Genomic DNA, 26,984 nt, shown 5'->3' on the forward strand with positions numbered 1-26,984 from the left:
GTGCATTGCAGTATTACTAGGATAAATATCGATAGTTTCTATACCAATCAATGTGAGGTTATGTATGTATAGGTCGTCCAACGAAAGTTTAGGCGAACAAGGTACTAGTGCCAGTGGCGTAATATTATTTGCATGTACAGGAATCAGGATCACACAATTGCTGAACATACATACATGGGGGTTCAAAAAATAGGTATCATGCATAATCTATCTCCTCTACACAACAAGTTTCTTGACACTTTACAAAAACATCCTGAATACTTGCTAATGAATGGGATTTTTCAATACAAATTAATAAATATGTATTACATTCAATGAAATTGAATTATTGTACTATCGGCAACAGTGTTAACTGCCCATTGCCGGTCATGTCGTCTTGTTCTATCGCAAAGAATCACCATTTGATGAGAGCGATAGCAAAAACGGAAATGTATAGTTGACACTGTGGTGGCCGCGTGTTCGTTCGTTCCTTCGTTTCAGCCGAAAGACGTCCACCGCTGGACAAAGGCCTCTCCCAAGGATTTCCACAAAGAACAGTCCTGCGCCGCTCGCATCCAGGCACCTCCCGCAACCTTCACCAGATCGTCGGTCCACCTAGTGGGAGGCCTGCCCACGCTACGTATTCCGGCTCGTGGTCGCCACTCAAGAACTTTCCTGCCCCAGCGACCATCAGCTCTATGAGCTATGTGCCCCGCCTACTGAATCACACCATCACATTGAATTGACAATTTTTTTTACTTACAATAGCATTATCCTTTTGTTCCGCAGTGTAGGGTTTTAAACGTTTATTAACTGCTTTGTGATTATTTATTATTTTGCTTATCTTGATTATGAACAGTGTGTAACGAACGGCTATTTGAATACTTACTCCTCGCCAAAATTTGGATGAGCGCGGGAACGTGTGTCGGTCGCTTCGGTTTTGCTACGCGATTAATGGTGAAACCATTAATGACACCCGTTTTGCACTGCCACTAACCGCTTGCCCGCCCACAGTTAAGTCTGTGAGACGGCCAAAATCTAACCTCTCGCCAACATTATTGTCAGTTTAGTTGTCTCTGTCTGTAAACGTCGATTATTTAACTGTATTGTGTACTGTGTCTGTGTATAATATTAAAGTACGTAAAAGAAAGCTGAAACAACCTCCAGTCCGTGTTTCGCAATTTTACTACAAGTGTAATTTTATTAAGTACGTATAAAAAAATCATACAACACAGAGCTTCCTTTAAAATATCGATATGAATGAAGTGGTAACTATCGACCACTAGGAAGTTAAACAGCACTAGCAGATGATGAAAGAAAAAGCAAATGGCTGACTAAATCTACGTTCTCAAATTCCTAATAAAAAGAATCCGATGTAATTACATGAATTATGCGCTCTTTATGATAATGATTAGCAAAATAAGTCTGTAAAGATTAGAAAGAACATTGATGACAATATATTGGCAGCAGAAAGCTTGCCAAACTTGTACTAATTGCTAAATAAAACTTAGCCTTATCACAATTCAGTACATTGCAAAAATATTAAATTGTGTTTGTGTCGGACACACGCCCGTTTAACTTCCTGGTAAGTCCTTTACATCTTTATTTATATTACTATAAGCTTATTTTGTACTTATTTCCTGTGGTTCCTTTATCTGCCAAAATGGTGAACATTTTTGCAAGTGATTCCCGAATGATTATTTTTAGATATTTTCTTTATTATCGTTAGATCTTTGAGTGTTATTCGCGTCACACATGGTGTTAATGCGGCTGGTAAAATTCGTGGTGTTTTTAGAGTAAAATTTTTACAGTAGTATTTGGTACAGTCAGCACAAAAATTTAATTCAAAGAAATAATATTTTGTATCAGTTTCGGTTTAAGTTAGTTGTTGCAAATGGTGGACGCAGTAAGTGTGAAATTTACGTTCGTAATTTACTTAGATACCAAATAAATATTTTTTCTTTCTTTCTTTCTAATTAGTTCCCTTGATTTTTTTTTGTGTATATTCGTGGTATTTTAATTTAATTGCTATGAGTTATACCCACATTGATCAGCTGATAACGACTCAAATGTTTTGTAGTGATAGGAAAAAATACTGATAAGCCAATAAATATTTCTTCTTGTATGATTTAAAATTAATATAATGTATGCTTAATTATGTGCTTTTTACTTACAGAAAATTAATATTGTGATCATGTAGAAAAAATCACTTTGTGTCATAACTTAATAATAAACAAATAAATAAATTGAAATTAAGTATGTATGTCACCGGAAAATAACAAGACTCGTAAGTTGATCAATTTTCTAGGAAGTTGATCAACTCTCGGAAAATAACAAACGGCAGTTGAAATGTACTATTTAACGCATCGAATTTTAGCTAATTGGTCAACTTACGGTACCTAGCCGTAATTTAATAATTAACTATATTGCTACAAGTAAAATCATCCACAAATGGGCCAATCGTTGCCCAGTGTACTATTTGACGGTACACTATTATCCGTCACTTAATACACTTTTCTCTGATTGGTCGACAGACACTTAGATTATGTTGTTTTAATATTTACATTTTAGAGATAGGGATATTAAAGTTCGTCTATGCTATATAGTTAAATAAATGAAAAATGTTTAAAGAAATATATTGGAGCTCAAAGTTTTATTATTGTAAGTCATATTAATAATAAGTAAGTTTGTTTATGTGGTAGAAATAACTGACTCCATTTCACTCATCATAAATAAAATGACGCGTTATAATGAGAATTATTACCACACAAAACAACAATTGCTAATTTTACTACTGTAAATAAAGAAAATAGATAGATTTGTTTACGTTTAAACCGGTAATGGCGGCGGCCGGGTGGCGGGGAGCGGTATAAAAGCACGGGAGTCTTTTAACCAATCAACGTGCACCTTGCCTTTGTCGGATGATTTAACGGCAAGACGCCGTAAATTAATCAACTTACTAAAATACATACGTTAAATAGTACATTTCAAATGCCGTTTATTATTTTGCGAGAGTTGATCAACTACCTAGAAAATTGATCAACTTACGAGTCTTGTTATTTTCCGGTGACATGTATACACTTAAGAAGTAAAAAATACCACACAAAACATCGCAATAGAATTAGATCTCTTTTTGATTGAATATTCATGTTCTTCAGGAATGATTCTTTTTTGTAGAATGTCTTGTACAGACAGCACATCAAGCTGGGCAGGAACATCTATGCAGTTGGAATAGGAATTATTTTGCAATAAAAATTTGATGTGCTGCTGACTGTACGTACAAGCCCCAATATAATTTTAATCCTACCAATCAGGATGATATAAAATCATATTTTGAACATTGTCCAAATAGGGCATTGTACCTATTTCACCAGCTATTTAACTTTTTTCCGAATTGCCTATCAATGCTCTATGTCCATTATTGTCCATATGCGGGAATCGAACCCACAAACTTTTCATTAGTTCATTCAAGGAATTATAATTGTGGACAGCGGCCGATTCCCTGTTGTCATTGTGTGTATTTTGTAGTACGTAAAAGTTCTCATTAATTTAAGTCTCACATTGGTTTCAGTTGATGTAATGTGAAGAAGCCAGCACCGGGCGGGCCCGCCGCCCCCGCATCATGGAGCGAAGCTACGAAAAACGGCACAGCAAGCACCACAAGGAGAAGCATAAGAAACGCTTGCACAAGAAGTACAGGATCCACGGTACACATGAACAATCTTACGCTACCGTCAACTCTGTCAAACCTCTAGTGGAGTATTCCGATGTGAGCTCCGAGGAGCTCTCGGCGCCGGAAGCCGGAGAAATCGAGAGCGAAGCCAGCTCCATCAGCCGGCACATCGCAGACGACCTCGACCGCACGAGGAAGTCGCATCCCATCCGCACCTTTGTGGACAACAAGACGATATCCGTCACGACCTCGAGCCGCCGCGACGATTACATTCTCACGCATGATTCTTCTTCGGCAGCGTCGAGGAAGCGCCGGGGGCTCGAATATGTAGAGGAGCCGGAGTTCGACGAGCAAAGATATAAGAAGAAGAAAGAGAAACGGAAGAAGGATAAAAAAAAGAAAAAAAAGAAGTCGAGGCACCACTCACGGTCGGCGAGTCTCGAGAGCGTGTCTCCCGATGACAACGTGCCTACGGAAACGCCGGCCCGGGCCCAGAGCCCGCCTCGGTACGAAAAAGTGCCGGTCAGTGAGTGGGAGAAGGCCTCGTCTCCTCTCCGGAACGGGTCATGTTCGCCCGTCTCGCCTTCCACACCGCCGCTGATGCGACATGAAGTGTCGCCGCGACATCGCGAGCTCTCGCCACGACATCGCGAGCTCTCGCCACGACACCGCGAGTTGTCGCCACGACATCGCGTGCCGATGCTTCGTGAGGCGTCGCTGCATCATGCGAATCCGTTCTCCCCTCATCGGGATAGATCTCCAATAGTTAGGTAAGATTATTTTCCTTTCTTTTTTCGTATTATTTAGAAAGCTGTAGGACATTGCCTGATTATCAAATGCAAAGATAATAATTGTAAGTTGCTAAATCGGTATTAACAAGTTTAACAACTGAGAGGCAACCCTAAATAATGTAATAACAATGTAAACTAATAAGTTGGGTGATTCATTTTCAAGTAAGTTTCTAATGATGCACTTTGAACCATTGAGCCATTCGAATTAATGGCTGAAGATAAATCAGTGTTAAGGAGATAAGGAACTCATAAACAAACATTATCATTTATGACCATTAGAAATAAAAGAAATTATGAGTAATCTACTACATATAACATTAAAATATACATGTAGTATTTTGTTAATTTGAATGGATCATCTCTAATTACTTACTTAGGCCATAATTACTAACTTGCAATTTGGAAGCACTTTCGAGACTTCATAAATAGAAAGAAAATGCATTTAATTAAGTATGTATTTTTACTACAAAAACAACAGAACCATGTAGGTACTCATTTGTAACTAAAAGGACAATTCAAAACCTCAATGAATTGTTTCACGTGTGTTACATTTTACATTATGTCGTAACGTTATTCGATATTTATTTAAACCCTATTTCCAAGGGACCGTTATCGATAGCAATTAAAAACAACGCTTTCTATTCTTGCCAGTCATTAGTCAACTTGTTATGGAGTAGGCGATTTTATCGATTTGTGTGAAATATTACTTGTATTGTTGTAATTGTAAAGCAATATAGTACTGTATGTATGAATTTCATACTTCACACAGTTACACCCATATTCACAAACGATGCTTGCTTAAGTGAAGCAGCAAATCGAATGCACAGCCTTGAATAGAGCTCTGAGATTGGTCCGTGTGTTACCCTGTGCGTCCACGCGCACTGTGAGATCTCATAGTAACATTTATGAATACGGGCGTAAGCCTTGCTCAATAACTATTTTTAGAAATCAATTCATTTTATAATAGTAATTTTTATAAAAGCCTTTATAGTAAATGCATAAGTCTTGTAGGTATGAAGTAAAGAGGTTCACCATTCATTTTGTAACCTCCCAGTTACATTATGTAATGTATTGTTTTAAAATCTCATGGCCACTAGAATTAATTATGTTCTTTTTATTATCGACTTACTAATAATATTCTAAATAACAACTGCTGAAATAACATGTTGAGGCAGTTGTCCAAAGAATCTGGGTGCCTTCTCAAAAAAATATTTCTGCCTAGAAACGCAAACAAATATCACTGTGACAATGTCCTTGCTTGGTCAATATAATGCATTCTGTTCATGCATTCTGAATTGATTACCATCTTAGCCCATAATATGCAGTAATAGTAGTATAGCCTGACCAAGAACATAAAAACCCTGGCATAGAGGCGCGTCAATTGCATTTGATAGTGCAACACTGAGTACAGTCGTACCTGTGTTAAATTAATAGGCTAACTTTATGTATCAGGATTACGGGCTAATTTGATATTTTCATAAATTAACGAAAAAATATTATTATAGGTAACCTGGTTTAAATAAATTAAATGAAACCATCAATCGAGCTATTATAGTAGGATTTATTTTATTATTCATCAATAATCAAATTCAGAACTTGAATATTCAACTGCAATGTCTGCTCATGAACGCTTCAAACTCGGTACTTCTTTCCCAATTCCATAAAATTCAACACTTAGAAAGTGACAAAAAACTTTAAAATAGGTAGTTGAAACAAACCACAGCTAATTTTCATAGTGGACTGTACTATACGATAAACATGTCAGTCAATTTGACAACCTTTGTTGGAAACATTATTCAATGAAAATATTGTCCGAACCTTTGGTATTTCTCTTCGACAAATACTTTAACACATTGTGAACCACTTTTCTTTCACGACTATAAAAAGATTTTAGCAATTTCATTTACAAAATCAATTGCGCACATTTAAAATAAAGTTTGTTTACACTTTGACAGCAATAGACTGACATGCAAGGTGACATGTCAATGAAGTTTTCAGTTACTGTTGCCATTAAAAGAAATTAGTACCATTAGTTTTCCGCAACATGGCGAGGGTTTTTATGTTCCTGGTCAGGCTATAGATCAGTTGCACATTTTAGGTTGTCTTAACTTAACTTGTCAGATCTTTGCTAATAAATAGGTATTTGTTAATGACTGAGAAATTGATCAACAAAATCTTAAATCCGAATCGCGTTAATACTTATTTATTGACAAAGTTATTTATTTCTTCAAATTATTTCTTGAAATGTGCAACTGATCGATCAGCACTTGATTGCAAAAATTCGACTTATTTTACTTTAATCTATACTAATTGATAATAATCTAATTGTTTGTTTATTTACATTTTTCATGCTTACACCACTAGTGAAATGAGGTAATTATGTTTCAATTAGGAAACTATTTCTTTTTAACTGCACCCAGTAGAGCTTTTTGTCTATTTTGTTTAATTAACCTGTTTAAATTGAGTTAATTTAACTTCAATTGTTTACAGGTAATTGAGTCAGTGCCTGAAGCATGGGAGAAGCACGAGAGAGTTTTTGTGACGTCAAAATATGTCAGCGAGACTTCAAATGTGCTTCAGACGTGGGCCGTTCAATGTCACGTCATAATTTTTATTTATTTTTATTTTTCTTTATTAAGGAAACAAACAGCACAATGTCACCCCTCCCGTGCTTTCATACCTCAGGCATTGCCTCTATTATGCGCTAGTTCTGTAGTAGATTAGTTGAATACCATTATTTTTAGGGTTCCGTAGCCAAATGGAAAAAACGGAACCCTTATAGATTCGTCTTGTCTGTCTGTCTGTCTGTCCGTCCGTCCGTCCGTCTGTCCGTCCGTCCGTATGTCACAGCCATTTTTTTCCGAAACTATAAGAGCTATACTGTTGAAACTTGGTACGTAGATGTATTCGGTGAACCGCATTAAGATTTTGATGTAAAAATAAAAAAAATAATACATAATAAATACTCCCCATACTTAGAACTGGAACTCAAAAAATTTTTTTTCATCAAACGCATACGTGTGGGGTATCTATGGATAGGTCTTCAAAAATGATATCGAGGTTTCTAAAACATTTTTTTTCTAAACCGAATAGTTTAATAGTTTGCGTGACAGACGCTTCCAAAGTGGAAAAAAGTTGCCCCCCCCCCCCCCTCTAACTTCTAAAATAAGAAAATGAAAAATCTAAAAAAAACATATGATGTACATTACTATAAAAACTACCAACGAAAATTGTTTTGAACGAGATCTAGTAAGTAGTTTTTTTTAATACCTCGTAAATCGTAAACCGCTTATTACCGCGTAATCTTTCATACTAATAACTTAAATAAAAAATAATAATTTTAATTTCATAAATCAATGGTACGGAACCCTCGGTGCGCGAGTCCGACTCGCACTTGGCCGGTTTTTTTAAAACTTGCTTCATTCTCTTGATTTGATTTCACAGGCGAAGACAGAAGTCGACGACCCCACACACACCGTCCGCGCCTCCGTACCATGATACCGTCACGATCGACTCAGACGAGCCCGAATATGAACGCGTGCGACGCGACTATTGGCCAGACCATAGAGTGCAGTCGCCTATCATGGTACCAGGTAAGAAGACCACAGTGATCCCTTATTATTTGCATGGACTAAAACTTAAGATAGATATATCTGAAAGGAGTTTCGGTTCTTTTTTTTTCTACCATAGCGGCAGACGTATTAGGCCCACTCACCACTCGCCAAGGTGAGTTGAGAACTTTTTAGTGCCAGAAAATATGAACCTGCTATTTTTATACCTACTTACTCCAATTAATGAGAATTAGTTGTTCTAGATAGCTTCTGAAGTGCTTGTAAAGTAACACCTTGTAGTATGATAAGAAACAATAACTTAGATGACGTCATTTCTCAGTTCTCCATGAAAGTAATTTGAAATTAAAATACCATTTTTCATTATCATGCACATACGTTTTTATTTGTAAACGATATAGAACTACGTGTTGTTGGTTAGCTGAGGATACAATAATTTTAAGGGGCTAAAAGTATGAAAGAACCCCTTTTAAATAGTGCATTGAGATGATCTATGTAAGACCACTTATGTAGGTACCTGAAATTACGCAAATAAAAAAAAAAATTTGATTTGATTGAAGTCTTGGTGAAAATTAGTCGACCATGACGTCACGTTACAACTTTTAAAATCGACTGAATCGAATCGATATTTCAACATTACATATTTGATTGCGAATAATAATTCGAAATTAACAGGGCTACTCCGGAACGCTATTTACGTAGTTTCGGGCTTCGCTGTCACCGTCTCTCATGCTGGCATCTCGCTTTGCGTGAGAGGGATGGCAACATTCGAAACTCCGGATAACGTTATTCGGAGTAACCTCGCAGGGTCAGTTCTAATTTCGCGATGTTCCTTTGTTTTATCCGGACTGCTTTTACGATCATTGCAAATGTATTTTATTGTCTCTGCAGGTCTCCCCCGGAAACCGATTTCGATATATCGGCTTTATCCGTCTCCCCCACCCGTGCCGGCGTCGCAGGCAGGTGAGTAAGAGACGGATAGAGCCGAATGGTTTCATTTGAGTCGCCTCGAGGTAGTCAAATCACTATATCTGTAGCTGAGATTATACAGGGTGACTTTGCAAACAGTTGCCAAATTAGGAGCGACTCAGAATCAGTGACTTAATCGATTTATGTAAAGAAATCTTTCTTTTTTTTTTTTTTATCCGCTGCGCGGGGTTTCATATTGGTACTTGTGGATAATTTACTTCGTTCATAGAAAAATACCCACACACAGTAAACTGCAAAGCATAATAGTCGTTATGGTGCACGAAAATAAGCCTTAGCCATTAAAACTTAATATATGCGCACTCATGAATTATTATTTTTTTAAGAAAAATGGTACGATTAAAAATAATTGCGATAAAATTATATTGTTCTAAAGATCTTGTTCAAAATTTCTAGCAACTGTTTGTAATTTCACCCTGTATTTGTGTATGTAGAATGGTTGTCCATTTTATTTTATCTTGGTGCAGCGGGGCTGTGTAGTTATTTTGATAGTGTACTGTTGTCTATTGGCTGATTTAGTGCTGAATACAACAACATTCCGTAATAGGTATCGTGAAGCGACAAATGTTACTCTACTTTTTGTTGTAGTAAAGCCCGGTCTCCGAGCACGTAGAATTTTGCCCAATGACCCCAAGCTAACCCATCCTTATCGCTCGCGCGTAATTATGTTGCTGTCGCGCTCGCACACTCACTGCGGGCGCCCGTCGCACAGTCGCGACAGCAATATAATTACGCGCGAGCGATAAGGATGGGTAGCTAGGGGTCATTGGACAAAATTCTACGTGCTCGCAGACCAGATTATAGCTGTATGTACAGCGTCAAATAGTTCGTGACACCCAAAGTTGCCAAAAAGTTCGCAACATGTCTTTGTTACATTTGAATAAGTATTATCCACTTTTTGGCCACTTTGGGTGTCACTATCTATATGAAGCTGACTGAACCTGTTATGGGTTTGTATGGTAGAAACGTGGATTAGGTATTGGGATTTTATTATATTTTTATGTGTGTCTCGTACGGAAAGTAGTTGTAATTTAAGCAGATGATTAGAGTAAAAAATAATAAAGTAGATAGAAAAAATTATGTCCGTCCGTTTTAGTTTTTTTGTATGGCTTTTAAATAAGAATAAGAATAAGAATAAGAAAAACTTTATTTGACACAAAAAAGGAAAAAAAAATAATGTGTGGCTTTTAAAACTTTGATGCTATGAAATGTGTTCATACGGATTCATGAAAGGAAAGCAGGGATTGACAATTTTATTGTTATAAAAAGAAATAATTTCTATATTTGGACCCCTTTCGGAAACAAGCTTACAAAATTTAAATAGCCAAACAGATTTGGAAACTAAAATCTATCCCCAATATTGTCTTCAAATAAAAAATCCTTGGAAATATCCAATAATTTACACACAGCTGTGTGTATTTTGTATCATTATTTAATAATATTGTAGTTTGTTTACTGCTTAGCATGTGTGTTCTTCAGTATAGAACTGCATGGACTATTGATTTAGTTACAGTAATCATCATAGTCCTGAACGTGCGATTTCGTGTCTTTAGTTTCCTTAATCGTAGTTTTATTTTATCTTATTGAAGTTTAAAATTATTCAGTGAATATTTGTAGTTCCTGATTAGATTTACTGCATGCAGTACCATATAAATGAGAGGTCTTGAATTTTTGGTCCTTGTCTTGAAGTAAAGTTTAAATAATATGAATATGTATAAATAAAGTAAGTAGTGAATAGGAATTCTCTCTGAAAAACGTACACTCGTACGTAGAAACGGGAACAGCTCGTTTAATCATAAATTAAGAATCGAAATCCCAAATTATTTATTGAACCAATAAAGCTGTCGTATATTAATCAGTTTACCTGCGGGAAGGTATGTCATTTTTAATATTATCTTATTAAGATCCACCCACATAGCGACCCAAATAATCTTGTTTCCATTTTCCTTATTTATTTTCTTGTTATTCTGAAATAACCTCCATCAGTCTTAAGTCTAGGTATTCCTTGAAGAGTTAGAATATGCTTCTAGACCCAGATCCATTATTATTCTGCCCATCGCATTATATTCATGTAATAGTTATGTCATAACCTGTGTTCACCAACATAAGTGTTGAACAAACGTTATTTTATTATTCTAAAACAAAAATCTATATTTACAACAACGGGTCTTATCCCATCTCTCTTTCCCACTACTACAACTCTTGTATAACCAGGGTCCTACAGCTTGGTCTCCAATGAAACCCAAACAGTAATAGTTGAGTAGTCCCAGAGGATAGTTTAATGTCTTGTACATTTACGACAGCATTATTGGCTCAATAAATATTTTTGTTACTAAAGTCCAGTCGCCGAGCAGATAGAATTTCGTCCAATGACCCCAAGCTACCCATCCTTATTGCTGTCGCGCTCGCACACTCTGCGGCCGCCCGTCGCACCGTCGTGACAGCAATATAATTACGCTCAAGCGATAAGGATAGGTAGCGTGGGGTCATTGGACGAAATTCTATGTGCTCGGCGACCGGACTTTAAACAGTCTTCCCTTCCGTTCAGTAGTCTTACCAGCACAACGTATTTCAGACTCCCCAATCCACGAGGCGGTCCGCGGTCGCGAATACAGTCCCCGGCGCGGCCACCGCCGCCGCAGCCGGTCCCGCCGCCACCGCAGCCGCGACCGCGAACGCCACCGCGAAGCAGCACGCCAACCGCCCAGGTAATAACTACGCACAGGTCAGCGTCAAGTAGTTTGTGACGCCCAAAGTTTGGAATAACGTGTGTGGGCATCTTTTTGGCCACTTTGGGCGTCACAAACTATTTGACGCTGATTGTACATGTAAGTAACGGGTACACATATGTATAGTTACGTAATTCGTGCACAGGTGCATAATTTACTACGCATAAGGCATTATTGTTCAGAAATGAATTTCGCAAGGCAACAGAAAAGTTTCCTAAGATGAAGTGAAAATACGGGGCTTTGCGAACTCCCAGCAAGGAGAAGTGTGTCATTGACCTCAACTACAGCTTAACATTTGGCTGTTTTTGCAAGGTGTTCGCTTGTGTGGGTTTTCTGGTTTTTTTAAAGAAGGTTGCGTGTAACTGACATTAAATACACTGGTCATCACAAAAATCGACCCTCCCGCGACAAGCACTTTCAAACGTATGCATCCCCACTTCCCACCAATATTACTATACTATATTACCATTTAAAAGCCTAGTTCTAAACTTCATTTCATTAAAGGAAAGGTTTTTACCCCAAAAATGTGTCTGTAGAAGAATCCAGAGTCACTTCTTCAAAAAATAGGTAGTTACGCTTGAGCCAACTTTTATGGCTATAAAACTGTTAAGTTGGGATTAATCGCTATCCATCTGTTAAAGAGGACACGTGAGATCATTATTTGGTTTTATAACCATAAAAATTGGTCTAATTGATCCCAGAGGTGAGCCCAAAGTGAGGTCTTTTTTCAAGTTTTTCAAGTCACATTTATTGTATATGCTAATCGTTTATTAGTAAATTATATGTGTTTTTCTTTAAGTTTATGTTACTACTAACCTAGTTTTTAAGTATAAGATTGTTACTAACACAATGTATGGATCATAATGGTCTGATAATAAACGTATTATTATTATATTATTATATATTTAAGGATATTTATTGGGCTTTCAAATAACACCAATATTGTTGGGGCATCATGATTGTGTCAGTAGAAACGAGTTTTCCTGTAAAACGTAGGTTGGCCGATTTTTGTGATGACCAGTGTAGTTAAAGTAACAATGTAACGATACACGTATATACAGGGTGTTAGGTAAATGGGTATATGAGCCGACACTAGGCCATGTTAACATAGGCATATAAATGGTATGGTGAAGTCAGAAATTTGATATCTGCATTTTATTTTTATTAATTTTCATACAAAATATTTTTTATAAAATCCGATTTGTATGAAAATTTAAATAATTGAAATGAAGATATCAATTTTCTGACTTCACCATACCATCTATATGCCCATGTTAACATGGGCTAGTGTCGGCTCATATACCTATTTACCTAACACCCTGTAAATCTATGTGTTCCCTTCATCAGGTCCCCAAGCCGGAGCTCACTAAAGCGGCGGCGCTCGGCGTCCCGCGGTCGCCGGCGGGGCTCCACGGCGTCGCCGCCGCGCCACCGCCCGAGGCACCGCGAGGCGGAGCGGGAGCGACACAGGTAAAATGCACTTCGTGACGTCGCGACATGATTGATTTGTTGAAGGTTCACAACATTTCGGGGCCATCTATGTAAATGTCTAAAGCCTGGTCTGTGAGCACGTAGAATTTTGTCCAATGACCCCAAGCTACCCATCCTTATCGCTCGCGCGTAATTATATTGCTGTCGCGACTGTGCGACGGGCGCCCGCAGTGAGTGTGCGAGCTCGACAGCAACATAATTACGCGCGAGCGATAAGGATGGGTCGCTTGGGGTCTTTGGACAAAATTCTACGTGCTCACAGACCAGACTATAGATGAACTTAAGAAAATAAAGTTGTAATATTATACGCATACGCATTGGATGGAATAGAAAAGAAGTAGACGGAAGACAGCGAATCGTATTTCTGATTCTTCAAAAGTATACCCAAATTGTCTTTTTTTGAGTTATCAATGTCTATGAACGAACAACTGGCGTGATAGACTCTCGTGACTGATTTTCTTTTGCTGCGACTCAAAACAGGGTTAATCTTACAATGTGTTAGGACTTCACATAATGTCAACTACTTGTTGATATTTTATTTTCATTATTTCTAGAGTTCTAGTTCTTCTAGAGTTGTCATTAGATTTTCTTTTGCTGCGACTCAAAACAGGGTTAATCTTTCAATGTGTTAGGACTTCGCATAATGTCAACTACTTGTTGATATTTTATTTTCATTATTTCTAGAGTTCTAGTTCTTCTAGAGTTGTCATTATGCGAAGTTGACCAAATGCGAATTTGTCATAGTGAGAAATAGACATTAAGAGAAGTTGTCTTTTAGCGAAGTTGACATTTTAAGAAGTTGTCATTCCGAGAAGTGGTCATTTTGCGTTCCGGTTGTCATTTTGAGCAGTTGTCATTATGAGCTGAAACGGTTAGGACTAAAAGAGTTCTTTAAAATCTTCAAATAGATTTGTGACATAAGCACCAGTTAATAAAAGCGTTTATTCCCCAGCAGAAGTAAGCACGAGTCGCCGAGTCCGCCGTCCACGTTCCTACAGCGCCGGATAGACTTCAAGGAGAAGATCAGCGATACAAGTCTCTTCGCAGAACTAGTCAAGGACAAGCACAAGAGAGCCAAGGTACGGTAAAGTCACTCAAAGATATTATAATTAACTTAATAACATAAAACATGGGAACATAGGGCAGAAAAGTTCTTGAGTGGCGACCATGGGCCGAAAGACGTAGTGTGGGTGGGTACGCCCCCCACTTAGAGGACCGACGATCTGATGAATGTCGCGGGCGGCACAGGACTGGTCGTTTTGGAGGTCGTTGTTTAGCAGTGGACGTCATTCGGCTAAAACGAACGTACATAAAACAACAAATTAAGATTAATCCAAACTTGGTTTTACGACATGCTTAGCGTCACAGGCAGAGGGACTTTTGTCCCTGAGTGATTGCGAGGTTTTCTAAAAACAATAAACAACAAATGTTGTATTGTTTTGGGATCTAATATGCCTGAAGTGGCAATGGGCAGGGCAAATAGTAAGCGGAACTGACGGCCGATGGGGCAGCAAGGTTCTGGAGTGGAGGCCACGTACCGGAATGTACAGCGTAGGACGCCCACCCACAAGGTGGACCGACGACCTCATAAAGGTAGCAGGAAGGCGCTGGATGCAGGCCGCCACCAACCGGCCATTGTGGAAATCATTGGGGGAGGCCTATGTTCAGCAGTGGACGTCCTATAGCTGAGGTGATGATGATGATGCCTTGCTTATACTTCACACTATAGTCTGGTCCGTGAGCACGTAGAATTTTGTCCAAAGACTCCAAGCTACCCATCCTTATCGCTCGCGCGTAATTATATTGCTTTCGCGACTGTGCGACTGGCACCCGCAGTGAGTGTGCGAGCGCGATAGCAACATAATTACGCGCGAGCGATGAGGATGGGTAGCTTGGGGTCATTGGACAAAATTCTACGTGCTTAAGGACCGGGGTTTAGTCAAACTTACCTCTCTCTTGGGGGTTTGAAATAATGGCGAATTTACAATAATAAGATTTAATTTTTTATAGAAACTGCAAGAGATCCTAAATCAGAAAGAAGAGGAGTCGCAGAGCGCAATGTCTTCCACGTCCATCAACAACCCAGAGATACTCACAATCGACGAGCTGTCCAACGCCACTGCGGACAGTTCAACACAGGTTAGTCTGGTAAAGTAAAAATAAACTCATTAAACTCATTTTATTTATGCAAGTAGACTTTTAAAAATCACTTTTACAATAATAAAATCATCATTCTATCAATAAAACTTCCATAGCTTGGGGTATTTAAATGCTCTAATTCCTCATTGACTTTTGTTTCTTGTGGGTTAAACCCAGCGATCCAGTGCTGTAACTTGTCTTTTATAACGTCCGGTGCAAGCTTCTGTAAATTTGCCCTTCAAATAAACTTAAAAGAGTCCCCGTAGATTACAGATTTTTTTCCGGTCAATAGTTTGGTTAGCTTCTCAGTAAAGAAGGAGATACTTAATCGGTCTAATGTGCGTACATAGATCATACTAATTAACAGCCCGACTGAACTATCGGCTGACAAAAAGTCTGTAGTCTTCGCGAACTCTTATAGGTCCAGTAACAGAACGTTGTTAATCTACTACAACCTGATAGAGTTAACAATGACCCTCAGCTACCCATCCTTATCGCTCCCGCGTAATTATGTTGCTGTCGCGCTCGCACACTCACTGCGGGCGCCCGTCGCACAGTCGCGACAGCAATATAATTACGCGCGAGCGATAAGGATGGGTAGCTTGGGGTCATTGGACGAAATTCTACGTGCTCGGCGACCACACTCTTTTGTTTCTAACCTGTAGTTTGTGCAACAGGCGTCCAAAGAGAACGGCGACAGCGGCAAGGAGGGCAGCACCAAAGACAACCAGGACGTGGTGGACATTCCCATGCCGGTGCCGCCGCCCGACGACCCGCCACAAGCCAACGGCCAGCCGCCGGAGCCCGCTCCCGTCGAGGTTAGTACTACAACCACTGGTCCCCAGTCTATAGAACAGTATTGTGGCGTGATAGTGCAGTCGACAGCACATCAACTACTCTCTCTCACTCTATCATCTCTACTCACCCCTATCACATGTAATATAAGATTCTAATGCCTGTTCAAATCAAATCAAATCAAATAAGTTTATTTGCAGAACAAAATGTCATGATAATACAGGTATACAGTATCTGAGTCAGTTCCAATTATGTTCTACCGGGGATTGTACCGGTGTGCAAATGTTATACAATAATATTATTGACTGATTAAATTAATTAAGAATATAAAAATTACAACAATTATGATCACAATGTCAAATTTTAATACCTACTCAAATAATAAATGTCAAATAATCGCTAATTATCATTAAAATACTCGTCAATACTGTAATAACATTTGTCAAGAAGCCATTTATTTATGTTATTTTTAAATACCCTAAGAGGCATATCTTTGAAATTGTTAGGCAGTTTATTGAAGATTTTGATCGCCATTAAAGGAGCGTTGCTTGCATAAAAATGTGAATTGCATTTCGGATAAAATAATCTATTTTTATGTCTTGTGTGCCTCTCTAGAGATTCAGCATGAGTATTAAAATAGCTGGGATATCGTTTTACAAAAGTACAAATTTCTCGGACATACATACACGGTAAAGGTAATACACGTATTCTTTGAAACAAGGGCTTACAACTCTCCAGGAACCATGCACCACATACCGCACGTATACACTTTTTTTGCATCTTAAAAGCTCTGATCATGTCAACTGAGTTACCCCATAAAGGCAGACCATACAACAGCACAGATGACACATAGCCATGATAAGCGGCGAGAGCTGCTTTTTGCGAGATTGTTTTCCTAAGTCTTTTTAGGGCAAATACAAATCGATTTAATTTTGTACAAATATGTTCGATATGGGATTTCCAGTTTAGGTGTTGGTCAATTTTAATCCCTAAAAACAAATTAGATTCTACAGTTTTTATTTCTGAGTTTTGATACTTGATATTCATGTTAATAGATTTCATTTTATAATTTTTAAATTGTATCAATTGTGTCTTGTCAATATTTAGTTTAAGTTTATTTGCATTAAGCCATGTCATGATAGTATTAATAGAATTATTTATTTCGGATTCATATGTTTCTTTGTTAGTACATTTAAATATAAAAGTGGTGTCATCAGCAAACAATATGCACGTGTGATTAGTTATTTTGGGTAAGTCATTAACATATAATAGGAAGATTAAGGGCCCCAAAATACTTCCCTGAGGGATTCCGCGGTAGTTAAGTCTGAATTTTGATCGATGTAATTCCTTGGTGAGTACGTTTACTTGCCGTGTACTTGTCAGACGGGCTACTTCAGTACATTGTTTACGTCCTGTTAAGTAAGTTTTTATCCACGTATAAGCAGTGCCCCTTATCCCGTATTTTTCAATTTTCCCTAATAAAATTTCATGATCAAGAAGATCAAATGCCTTCGTCATATCCAGCATAAGAGCAACCACTGGTCTTTTTTTGTCAATACTTTCTGTTATTTCTCTAATAAGATTAAAGCAAGCCAGAGTTGTTGATCTGTTTTTCCGAAAGCCGAATTGGTTTTCGGTTAAGATCCCATATTTTTGTATGAATTTATTGAGTCTAGTATACATAGCTCTTTCGAATATTTTTGATACCACAGGAATTAAAGTAACAGGTCTGTAATTGTTAAGTTCCTGTTCATCCCCCTTTTTATAAATTGGTTTAACTACTGAAATTTTTAGTTGTTCAGGAAATATTCCTTCAACAAATGAGAGATTAATTAGAAAACTCAGTGGAGCAGATATACTATGAGCACATGTTTTCATAATCAATCCCTAATTTTTAAGTGACCCCTATGAAAACGAAAAGCCTGTTAAGTGTTATCATAGGGGTCACTTAAACATTTGGGATTGATGGTGAAAACGGGCATTATTGTCCCAAATCCTTTCTCCCAACGCACAGCTTAAAGTGAATGTTGAAGCTACGATAGCCGAACGGTGATGGGGTCGGACTGGCCGACTCGTGATCCGGGGAACGCGGGTTCGGTCCCCGCCGCCGCTCGACTATTGTGAGCTCACTCGTGATACAAGCATATTTAGCTTGGTACGAGGGGCTAACTCCCGTTACAAACAAATTTCTAATAGTCCCCTATTAGAAATTTGTGTAATAACAAATAATCTTTAAAAAAAATAATCCTACATTTCCAGAAACAGCCCACAACGCCGCCGCCGCCTGCGACTGTCCCGCCCAACCCGCCGCTGCCCAAGGCGGGCGGCAGCGTGGTGGACACCGTGTACAACCAGAACAGCCAGCCGCCGCCGCCCAAGCCTAAAAGCCTCACCAAGCTGCCCATGCCGCCTAACACTCAGGTAATGTCACCGGCACCTTTATTTGTTAGATAGCGTTAATGCCAGATATAGTCTCGCACACTCACTGCGGCCGCCCGTTGCACAGTCGCGACAGCAAGATAATCACTCGCGAGCGATAAGGATGGGTAACTTGAAGTCATTGGATGAAATTATATGTGCTCGGCGACCGCACTTTAACTATCTAAAACACTATGTAAAAGCTGCGCACGTGACATTGGCGGAACAGTGTGCCCTCAGTGGCGAAAAAACGCAAGTTCTTCGCCATCAACCAAAAGACGAAGAAGAACTATCTAAAACTAAAAATAACTGGTTCTCATACTATCTCAACAGGATTTGTAAGTTTGTTTTGCACAAATTACTAAGCCTAGGCGCAGACCACCAACTTTTAGTTAGCCGATAGTTGGGTCGGGGTGTTAATCAGTTTGGACATGTATGAAAATGCACACTTCAAAACAAAAACACTAAAAGTCAGTGGTCTGCGCCTAGGTTAATAGTTCCGCTAACCAGCTAAGAAGAAGAAGTAGAAGTTAGAAGTGAGTTTAGCGGATGACGATTCGACTGTTGAGATTGTCAAGATTGGCTATGACTATGCTGATGTCACATGCCGGTACCGTTCTCATTCACCGCCGCTACTCATCATTTGTTTTGTGCGATGATTGCCTATTCCATTTTACTCAAGATGATGATAGCGAAACTGACAATAAACTTACTAAACAATGTTTATTCTTTTCCAGGTCGAAGATCTGAAAACGCTTGCGAACGAGAGTCCGCTGAGCACGCCTTCCCCTAGTCCAGTTAAGAAACAAGACAGTAAACCTAAGAAGAGTAATATCATGAACTTACCCATGCCACCTGGTGAGTTTGCTTCAATAATTATAACTATTTGATTAGAGTTCATTTACCGTCATAACCGAACATGCTATATTTTAACTGACAGTGTCCGTACTGTCCAATATTATTTAGAAGATCGTAATGTTACGTGATTTGTACAAAACCTTGTAACACAGACGTGATGCGAACTTTTTGACTACTTTGAGTGTCACGACGAACTATTTGACGCTGACTGTACACTTGAAATCTTGTCCATTTAAAATCATTCAAAGCCATTTAGCTGATTCGTATTTTTACTGAAAATGCGAAAATTTTCGGGGCGGGCACTCTATTAATTTACGCAAATGCATGCCCATAGCGTGCTTGACTTAAGGTCCTATGTCGCCTAGATAGGGCAGAGTGCGTCCACAACAGTCCTCCATCGCGTTCGGTCTTGAGCTTCGCGTTTGATCTCGCTCCAGGTCTTGCCGGTTTTCTTCGCCTGTGTGCCCATAGCGTGCGACTGTGTGAAATTTTTTTTCTCGAAATAGACACATGCGCCCGCGCGAGTTTTAGCGTAGGTCCTATGTTCTTGTTTAATTTTAGCACTTGTATGTAACCCAATATTTATAAACACTCGCAATGTTCCAGTGATACCCGGCTCGGAGGAGCTGAGCGGCGACGAGCTGGACGGCTCGACGCCGCCGCCCGCGCGTCGTGACCAATACTCGCACGTGTTCTCCAGGAAGCCCCGGGACGCTAACGTATGTACTTCTGCCATTACACCGTAATAAGTCCGTAGTAAGGACAATGTGTACTACAGGTCTAATAACCGTGTCAGTGCCTGAGGAATGGGAGCGGCACGGGAGGGTATTTTTGTGACGATCAAACTTCTCTTCTGGTGACTCGCCGCAATATTTACGTATATTTGTATCCAGAGGGCTTAGTGTGAGTTTACATAAAACGTCACTAGCGAGCGCGTTAAAAAAATTATATGAATATTTTAGTTCTTGAAAGTTTTCGCTAGGGGCGCTGTACAATCCGTCATACATTTAATGACACTTTTACGCTGTCGACATCGAATGCGTTTGACGTAAACTCACATTACGCCCCTTGGTGGTTTGGGTTGGCACTAGATAGCACGGCGTAAAATGTCTGGGATATAAAATATTTCCTTCAGTCCTAATATCAAAGTACTGGTAATATAACTTAGTTTATTTAATCCTAATGTCCGTGTGCCTAGAGTTATATTAATCTGATCAATATTAATTCGGCAGGCGGGCTGCAAGCTGAAGCGGCCGCGCATCCTCAAGCGGCGCGGCTCCAAAGTGGTGGCGGTGGCCACGCCTACGCACCACGCAAAAGACTGGGGCGAGAAGTGCGTCGACGGCTTCCAGGTATGATATAACATTGAATCATTATCATCATGATAAAGTTATTTATTCTCCTCCACTGTAGCATGACGACCCGTTTTTATTGAGAATAACAACAGCCATATTATATAAAAAAAGAGTTTCTAAGTGATGTCTAGCAAACGCACGACAAACGTCCGACCCGAAACGTCTAAATTGAAAGCGCCCTAAAAATGAAACACCGATCCGCAAATTGAAAACAGTTCTGCCGGGCTGGTGACATTCTCAAATTGATGTTATTATGACACTAAAATTACATCGTGTCGTTGAAGCTAATGCTACAGCAATTTCCACTGGCAAAAAAAAAACAGACCAGAGATAGCACCAACCATACATCTGCTTATAATCGAAAGACTTGTCGCACAACGAAATTAACAATCAACAGCACATTTACAATCATGTAAATTTTTCCAGGTGATAACCCAAATCGGCGAGGGCACATACGGGCAGGTGTACAAAGCCAAAGACAAGAACACGGGCTCGTTGGTCGCGCTCAAGAAAGTCCGTCTCGAGAACGAAAAGGAAGGCTTCCCCATCACCGCAGTCAGAGAGATCAAGATCTTGAGACAGCTCAACCACAAAAACATAGTGAATTTGAGAGAGATAGTCACGGACAAACAAGACGCGATGGACTTTAGGAAGGTCAGTGTGCAGGTCAGGCGCAGAAACATTATTAGGGCTACAACGAAGCCCCCTTGAATGCCTCGCTTGTTTGGTAAACGATACGCTGTTTTATTCTTTTAGCATTAGAAGGGTTTCTTAACATTGTTGTCAGTGAAGTTTTAAAATTTCCCTGAACTGGACGAAAATTTTCTAAAGTTACTAAATTTTAATCCAGGTTTAGTTACATTAGTTTGGTGGTCTGACTCATTGCAGACTAATGAGGGTTTTCGCGAATGAAAGATCCGCTAGATGGCGGGACGTGGATGTGGGGTCTGACTGCTGCGTGATTGGTGGATTTTGACATATCTGTGAATGTCATGTCAAAAATAACCAATCATGCAGCATTTGGACCTCGCGTCTACGTATTGCCATCTGGCGGATTTTTCATTCGCGTAAACCCTCATTGTAGAAGTAGAGAAAAGTCTCATAGAAATATGTGTAGTTTGTTACTAGGAAAAAGTACTGATGACCATTGAATGATAGAAACAACTTAAACGTTCTCCATTGTATTTATATGTATTGATTTGTATGAGGCATGTATTTTTAGTATGTGTATTGATGTCAGGAGTCATGACATGAGCCACACGTTAGGAAACCCTGCTCAAAATTGTAGTTGGTAGTTTGGATTACAAATTGGTATGCAATGTTTTTTGAAAATTCTTTTGTACGAAATTATTCGCATTTAATTTATATTTCGCTCGTCTAAGTTATGTTGCCCATTATTTCCAATGGTAGCTATGTTTTTAGATTAATTGATTTGTCGATTATTGCCTGTGAATTGTATTTATATACTTATCAAGTTTTTAAATAAGAAAATAAACTTATTTATTCATTACCGAAACTGTCCCCAATACAACATCCTTATCATCACAGCAAAATCAATAATAACTAAAAGTAATATTTATTACATAAATTAACTATTGAAAATAACGTAATTTTCAACTTTTTTCAGTGTTATCCCACCCATAACCATCTTATTTCCATAGAATTCTGCTAACTTTCAAAGTGTGTTGTAGGACAAGGGCTCATTCTACCTAGTATTCGAGTACATGGACCATGATCTGATGGGACTTCTGGAGTCCAAAATGGTGGACTTCACGGAGTCGCACAATGCATCCATTATGCGACAACTGCTGGACGGATTAGCCTACTGCCACCGGAAGAACTTCCTTCATAGAGACATCAAGTGCAGCAACATACTTATGAACAACAAGTGAGTCTATGCAGCACTACTATAGATTCATCCACGAAGACGCGCCCCACTATTCTTCCGCTAATGTTTGAGTGTTATCGGTATACGCTAAATATCTATGAGTGCACACGCACACTACAATAATGACACTCGGATTGCTCGGATCAAACTCCCCGCACCCCGCGCGACCGAGACCAAAAATTGGTGGGGCGCGTCTTTGTGGATGAAACGATTTATAGATAGGTCAGTCCGAAAAAAAAGACACGTCACCTAGCTACCTAGCTCTAGCAACATATTTTGAGTTTCTCCATACAGTCAGCGTCAATAACTTAGTTCGTTACACACAAAGTAGCCAATAAGTCGCACTATACAATTTACCAGAATCAAATTGAGGATTTGGCCTGCACCCCCCACGCAGACTAGATAGGTCGGGGAAGTTATTTTGTTCTTTAATATTCAATGATGGCGCCGGAATTCGAAGGGAGGTTGCTAAGACGAAAAAACCATAAAAAAGACCGGGGCTTTCGAGATGGATTCCGGATATTGGTACTGAACCAATAATATTTACATATGATTCTTTCCATTCCCAGAGGCGAAGTGAAGCTCGGTGACTTCGGTCTAGCGAGACTCTGGTCGGCGGAGGACCGCGCGCGGCCCTACACCAACAAAGTCATCACCTTGTGGTACCGGCCACCGGAGCTATTGCTAGGCGAAGAGCGCTACGGGCCTGCAGTTGATGTTTGGTCCATGGGCTGCATATTGGGTGAACTGTTCCTGAAGCACCCGCTGTTCCAGGTCAGTGCTATACCGACTGGAGGCCACTGTAATGCCACATAAATGTCTAACTTTAATACACCACATTTTCAAAGCAAAAGCGTTAGGTAATCCATACAATCGTAGTCGTGATACGCGGGACTGTGAGAACGCAAAGGTGTCCGTCGCGCGTTGCGGATCGGATTCGAGTCTAGAACACGTCTCCAGAGCACTTCTCGTTAGCATAACGCAGTTATAGGTGGCCTTTTCACACTCCTTTAACAACTACATCTTAATTTGAATAAAATATTCATTCTGCTGATAAAATAATTTCAACCAATGTTAGTCCACTGCTAGACGTAAGCCTTCCCCGAAGTTCGTCAAAACACGATCTTCCGCTATTTCCATCTAGTCTAGTCTAGTCTGTAATCTTCTCTAGATCCGTACACATCAAGCAGGTGGTAATCCACACAAACTACTAACCACTTCGTTATCCGCAGGCGAACGTCGAAATGATGCAGCTGGAAATGATCTCCCGGGTCTGCGGGACACCAGCACCAGGCGTGTGGCCCAACGTGGTCAACCTGCCTCTATGGGGCACGCTACGACCCAAGCGTTTCCACCGGCGCTGCGTTCGCGAGCAATTCGCCTTCATGCCTCCGCACGCGCTTACGCTCCTCGACCGAATGCTCGAGCTCGATCCTGAGCGTCGTATTACCGCTGAGGACGCGCTCAAGAGCCCGTGGCTGAAGAACGTCGTGCCTGACCAGTGAGTATCGTTCCCTGGCACCCTGTACCCTGGCACACTGTACCCTGTTACCCTGTACCCTGGCACCCGAGTGCTCCATGCCGCCGCACGCGCTCACTCTCCTCGACCGAATGCTCGAGCTCGATCCCGAGCGCTGCATTACCGCTGAGGACGCGCTCAAGAGCCCGTGGCTCAAGAACGTCGTGCCTGACCAGTGAGTATCTGAGCACACCCTATGCGTTGCGAGAGTTATTGTACCCGAGCACAAAAACACTGCGGGAGTATTGTACCCGAGCACATGGGGATTTCGGGAATATTGTACCCGAGCACATAAGTATTGCGGGAGTATTGTACCCGAACACATGGGTATTGCGGGAGTATTGTATGTAGCGAAGCACCTGAGCGCTCAAGGGTATTTTACCCGAGCATCCGAAAGGTTCCGAGTATTGTGCCTGAGCATCAAAGCGCTGCGCGAGTGTTGTACCTAACTACTGCGGGAGTATTGTACCCGAGCACCCAAGCACTGCGAATCCGACCGTTGTAGGAGCCAAGTAACTAAATAGATGTGTCGGCGTGCTGGTATCACATTGCCGCTACATCTCGTATGTTCACTAATTTTGCTGTCGTAATTATTACGAGACAGGAATGTACCCCATACATACTTATAATCATTACTCAGCGGCGTACCATTTGCCATGAGTGCGACGGATTCTGCTAAATCCACCAAGCCCAGAATTAATAAACGAGTGTAGTAAGTAAGTACACTTATCATATTTTTCTTATTATTTACACGTCGTAGTTTATCTACAGGATGGGCGCGCCGTCTCTCCCAACATGGCAAGACTGCCACGAGCTGTGGTCGAAACAGCGGCGGCGGCAGCAGCGCGAACAGGAGGCGCGGCGTGGCGCTGACGATGATAAGGAGCCCTACCGCGAGCGCGCCGACGAGCCGCTGCCCGTCAAGTAGCGCACGCCCCGCGCACGCCCCGCCTACGCCCCGCCTACTCCCCGCGAACGCCCCGCTGTGAGTGACCGCGGCTTTGTGTACTACTAACGCGATCCTGGTGATTGAGTTCTTGGTGCTACTCCACTGGCCTAGGAAAGAGCGTCGTGACTGGCGGTTGCTATTCCAAAGCGATTAGTCCTATTTTGTACACAGTGTCCACAATATTACATGTTTACATCGCGTGAGAACGCACGTTTATATTTTGTTTTATTCGGTTGTCAACGCTCATTTGTCGAGTTTTTTCCTACATTAATATTTATACCATTTTTGGTCCCTGACCACACATTAACGTCGGTTAAGATGATTCTCTGGGTTTTCGATTTGGAATAGACAACCACAGTGATCCTACGCCAATGTTCCTCATCTGAACTTTTCGTAAGCGATGTTGTAATTGCAGTTATGCTGTTTATGGTCAGTGTCACAAGAAACTCTACGGGGTACCGGCCATAGACAAGAAGTCTAGTAGCCCCAGCTGTGCTGTGGACTCCGTGAGCGGCATAGATTGTCTCTGGTCAGATGGTTACTTGTCAAATTGCAGTAGTACACAATGTATTCGTTTAGAGATGTTTTCCGGGCGCTTGTAATCATATTTTGTTGTAAATATTGTTGAAAATAATATAACATTTCGGGAAATCTAGTCTTTTAATTTAACATAGTAAGAGATCTATGAGAGATGAGGTTTTGGTGCCTATGAAATATATAAAATCGTACTGTATCTAACATATCGACATTATGAAGTATAAAATTGGTATCAGTCACCAACTATTGTTTTATTAAACCTGTAGATTAAAACCACACTCATTCCCATTCAGTATTATTGTAATGTGACAGGTAATTAGCTGATCCAAGACAAAATAATAATAAATATCAATAATTCAAAGCAGTAAAAGATCTACCAAGTGTACCAAAAAGACAATGCTGCTATACAGGGTGTCCCGTAATGTAACGTCAAGCCGGAACTGGGTGTTGAGGCAAGTTGTGCTGGTTATCAGAAAAATATAAAAAAAAATCTATGTGGCATATTTTAAAAACAATAGGCATTTAAAAAAATTCTAAAAATTCTACTCCAGGTGACGGTCCTTTTGCTCGTGTTGCCACAAATCTTCACTTTTTCCAAATTTTTTTTTTGTTATGTAACCCTGAATAATGCTTCTCTAAATTGTTATCAAAATTACAAAACCAGCTGCTCCAGCTTGGATGAAAAAAATACATTATTCCCAAAAAAAATTTCAAAATAAAAATTTGCCTAGTTTAAACTGACTGTACTGAAAAAAAATGTACTACGCGAGTGTGGCAAGTGACGTCATAATTTGGCGCATTTAGTAAGGATTCCAAAATGGTATAACACTTGGTAAAGTTTTGCTGTAATTGTCGACAATTTTTGGTTTTTTGGAAATAGTCCCGTTTTTAACTTTATCTACCTTGGTTAAAAATTATTATTCTAATGTGCCCAAAATTCAAGTTTCTGTGACTGACTACCGTACAGTCAGTCACAGAAACTTTTGTCACCATGACAGTAATTAGTAGTTGACATACTGTAACAAAAGTCACCCGTGCGCGCGCGCCTTTACTACCTGCTCTGCCTGCACTTGTACTTGGTAACAGGGATAATAAGGATATGAAGTTTCGGTTATGGATACGGTTACGGATATTAGAATAATATACCGGTTTCGGTTACGGTCACGGATATGAAATCATTTCAGATTATCCGAAAGTCTCGGATAATTTCGGTTACGGAATTATTAGAATTTCAAAAATGTAGGTATAATTCAAATAGCAAGATGCTGCGTGAGCGTGACCCACATAGCTACTTTATGTACCAACTA

General features: G+C 40.0%; 1 protein-coding gene across 1 annotated transcript; it reads left to right on the top strand.

Annotated features, from left to right (window-relative positions):
- The first annotated feature begins 1,294 nt into the window (after window positions 1-1,294).
- On the top strand, window positions 1,295-25,920 carry LOC135075459 (cyclin-dependent kinase 12). The gene is made up of 18 exons (XM_063969898.1): window positions 1,295-1,564; window positions 3,551-4,422; window positions 7,888-8,036; window positions 8,904-8,975; window positions 11,575-11,707; window positions 13,076-13,198; window positions 14,172-14,298; window positions 15,230-15,358; window positions 16,024-16,176; window positions 18,413-18,574; window positions 19,309-19,429; window positions 20,036-20,148; window positions 20,662-20,781; window positions 21,211-21,438; window positions 22,476-22,672; window positions 23,242-23,446; window positions 23,905-24,173; window positions 24,963-25,920. Exons 2-18 carry the CDS (start codon window positions 3,602-3,604, stop codon window positions 25,117-25,119), a joined length of 3,279 nt encoding a protein of 1,092 aa, XP_063825968.1. The 5' UTR covers window positions 1,295-1,564; window positions 3,551-3,601; the 3' UTR covers window positions 25,120-25,920.
- Window positions 25,921-26,984: the final 1,064 nt, after the last annotated feature.

The sequence above is a fragment of the Ostrinia nubilalis genome, chromosome 10 (genome assembly GCF_963855985.1).
Source record: "Ostrinia nubilalis chromosome 10, ilOstNubi1.1, whole genome shotgun sequence".
Lineage (NCBI taxonomy): Eukaryota > Metazoa > Arthropoda > Insecta > Lepidoptera > Crambidae > Ostrinia > Ostrinia nubilalis.